The sequence below is a fragment of the Hipposideros armiger genome, unplaced genomic scaffold (genome assembly GCF_001890085.2).
Source record: "Hipposideros armiger isolate ML-2016 unplaced genomic scaffold, ASM189008v1 scaffold_92, whole genome shotgun sequence".
Classification (NCBI taxonomy): domain Eukaryota; kingdom Metazoa; phylum Chordata; class Mammalia; order Chiroptera; family Hipposideridae; genus Hipposideros; species Hipposideros armiger.
The window spans coordinates 4597509-4599951 of record NW_017731442.1 but is presented as its reverse complement, the minus strand read 5'-3'; the positions used below and the strand labels follow the sequence as shown (position 1 = coordinate 4599951).

General features: G+C 35.1%; 1 protein-coding gene across 1 annotated transcript in view; it reads right to left on the bottom strand.

The window, feature by feature from the left end:
* Positions 1 to 2216: 2216 nt before the first annotated feature.
* TERB2 (telomere repeat binding bouquet formation protein 2) overlaps positions 2217 to 2443 on the bottom strand; it is a 22205-nt gene continuing 21978 nt past the window's right edge. The window contains exon 4 of the mRNA XM_019644917.1: positions 2217 to 2250. Coding sequence (XP_019500462.1) covers positions 2231 to 2250 — 20 coding nt within the window. The 3' untranslated portion in view covers positions 2217 to 2230. The remainder of the gene's footprint in view (positions 2251 to 2443) is intronic.

The following is a 2443-nucleotide window of genomic DNA, read 5'->3' as shown; positions in this document are numbered from 1 at the left end:
CTGAAGAACAAAACGACAGCAACTTGTCTGTTCCCCTTCCCCCAATTCCCCAGCGCTGTTCCCATCCCCCCAATTCCCCAATAAAAAAAACTTAAAAAAAAAAATTCTGACTAATGACAATGGAATTGTAATAGATATGTTTGATATGGGGGGGCGGGGGGCGGTGGATTGGGGGAGGGGAGTTGTCACTTTGTGAGGGTTGAAAAGGAGAACTATTACATTGTTTTGTACACCTGAAACTAACAAAAAAGAATTCTGACTAATGTTTATTTTTATAGTTCTTTTTTAGTTTGTTTTTATGTAAAACTCTCATGTCTTTTTGAACAGACAGCAGTGAAACATAAAGCAGCATTGTGTGTATGGAAAAAAAGGGTTCTATGGAAAGTAATCCTCAGGGTGATCCGATCATAAACAGGGCAGGTCATGGGGTAGTGATACCCCCAGCATATAACTTTTTAGTAAAAGATTTAGCTTTTCCTTAAACAGCCCTGTCCATGGTTTTGTGCATCTAGATTAACACACCTTTGAATTAAACTGTAACCACCCTTAAGAGACCACAAAATCTTAACTACCCTGTAATTCAGTCTCCATGTGACCAGCCCCAAGAGAGCACATAATCTTAAATATCCTGTAACCCCATTCCCCTGTTACTTCTGCCCACCTTCATGTAATCTTCCTTAGTTCCCTCCTTAATCTCAGACACATAAAATAACTGCAAACTGTTGTTCTCCCAAGCATTTATCTCATTCTGTTGAGAACTTGCTTCCAGGTGTATCCTCTGTTTGGCTCAGATAAACTTTTATAAAAATTCTCTACAGGTTAGGACATTCCTTATGTCAACAATTGTTACATGTCCAAATGTAAGTATTTGTCTTTACTATATGGCTCATTTTAACATTTATTATTGATCTTTTAAATATGTTATCAAACATTTGGTAAGTTCAAATGAACACAAGACATTTAGTACCCAATGATGGAGTTGCCTGAAGCAAAATCAATACCAGTAAGAAACCACAACATGATTTAAGGTACCTATATTTTATCTGAATGTTTAGGCTTAGAGATAAATATGGGCAACAATCAGCTGCTCCCAATCTTAAAACTTAAGTAACTTCTACTTAGTTCATTAGCCTTTGCAGTCCACAATTGCTCCTAAGAGTCCAGGGAATGAGTCACCTACTATCATAGCTGAGAAGCAGTTTTCTTTGATGTCTCCAAGACTCAGCCCCAAACTACACATTAAAAGTTCTTTTTAAAGTCCTTTTGTAAAGGCTATTTTATACTGCTCAAATGAACAAAAGAAAAAATATAATAAAACAAAGAGTTAGCCAAAATGGCTAGAAGGAATAGTAATATGACAGAAGACATCTAGGAATTTATGGAGACAGCTTTGACACTGCTAAATAAAGAGATAATAAATACACAAATATTTTTTTAACAAAATTTCAAAAACCTATACTTTTTAAGGTGCTGTTTTTAAAACAATTGTTTTTTAAATCTCTATTTTTTAAATTATCAATGACCCTACTAAATACTACCCAGATCAAAGTATCCAAATATCCACCTTACTTAGCACTATCCAAATTCCAGTGGCCAGTGTTCAATTGGTTGCCTTGGTTCCACCCTCTCAAGGTCAACCTCATTCTGTCGGGCACTAGGAAACCCAAATATGGACTCCATAGGTGATCCATGGATCATCTGGGCGATTCATGAATGGATTTCTGGGCTTATGTGAACCCCTTTAAATTATATGTAAAGTTGGTGTGTTATGTTTGTGTGTATGTATGCTAGGCAAAGGGGCCTATGTTTCCTCAGATTCTCAAAGGAAACTATGATTATAATTGTCCATATAATTTATCTTCCAAATTGAGACACTTGAGAGTAAAAGCTAATACCAGGACAACAGGCATAAACTGGGATGGTTTTATATAAACAGGAAGTGTGTTCACCCTACCCATAGGACTAGTGTTTTAACAGAGAAAATATGGGGCTATCTTTGGGCCAATTCTGTAGATTAATTTATTAAATGCACAAATGATATATCCTCTATTAGCATGTATAATAGAGGGGGCTCTACTTGTTAGGCTACTACATCACTTTTATTGTATAAAATATTCCCTTGTTTCTTCTCTACTTGGGTTTACTCCAAATTTTTTTTTTTAATTACCTGTTACCATGTTGTTCACTGGATAATTCTGAAGAGGGAAGTACATCTGCTTTTCTGGAGTCCTTATAAAATGTTTTTCTGTTCTGTAAAGTGAAACATACAGAAGTTATATTTATATTTGTTTCCTGGTCTTGTTTTACAAATGAGAAATCATTCCAGACAATATATATAATAATCTAATTGCTCTTTGATCAGACTTCAGTCTTAATTGGGTAAAAATGTTAAATGTGAACTTCTTTTGTGCTTCTAAGTAATACAAGGGATTTTTTATTCTCT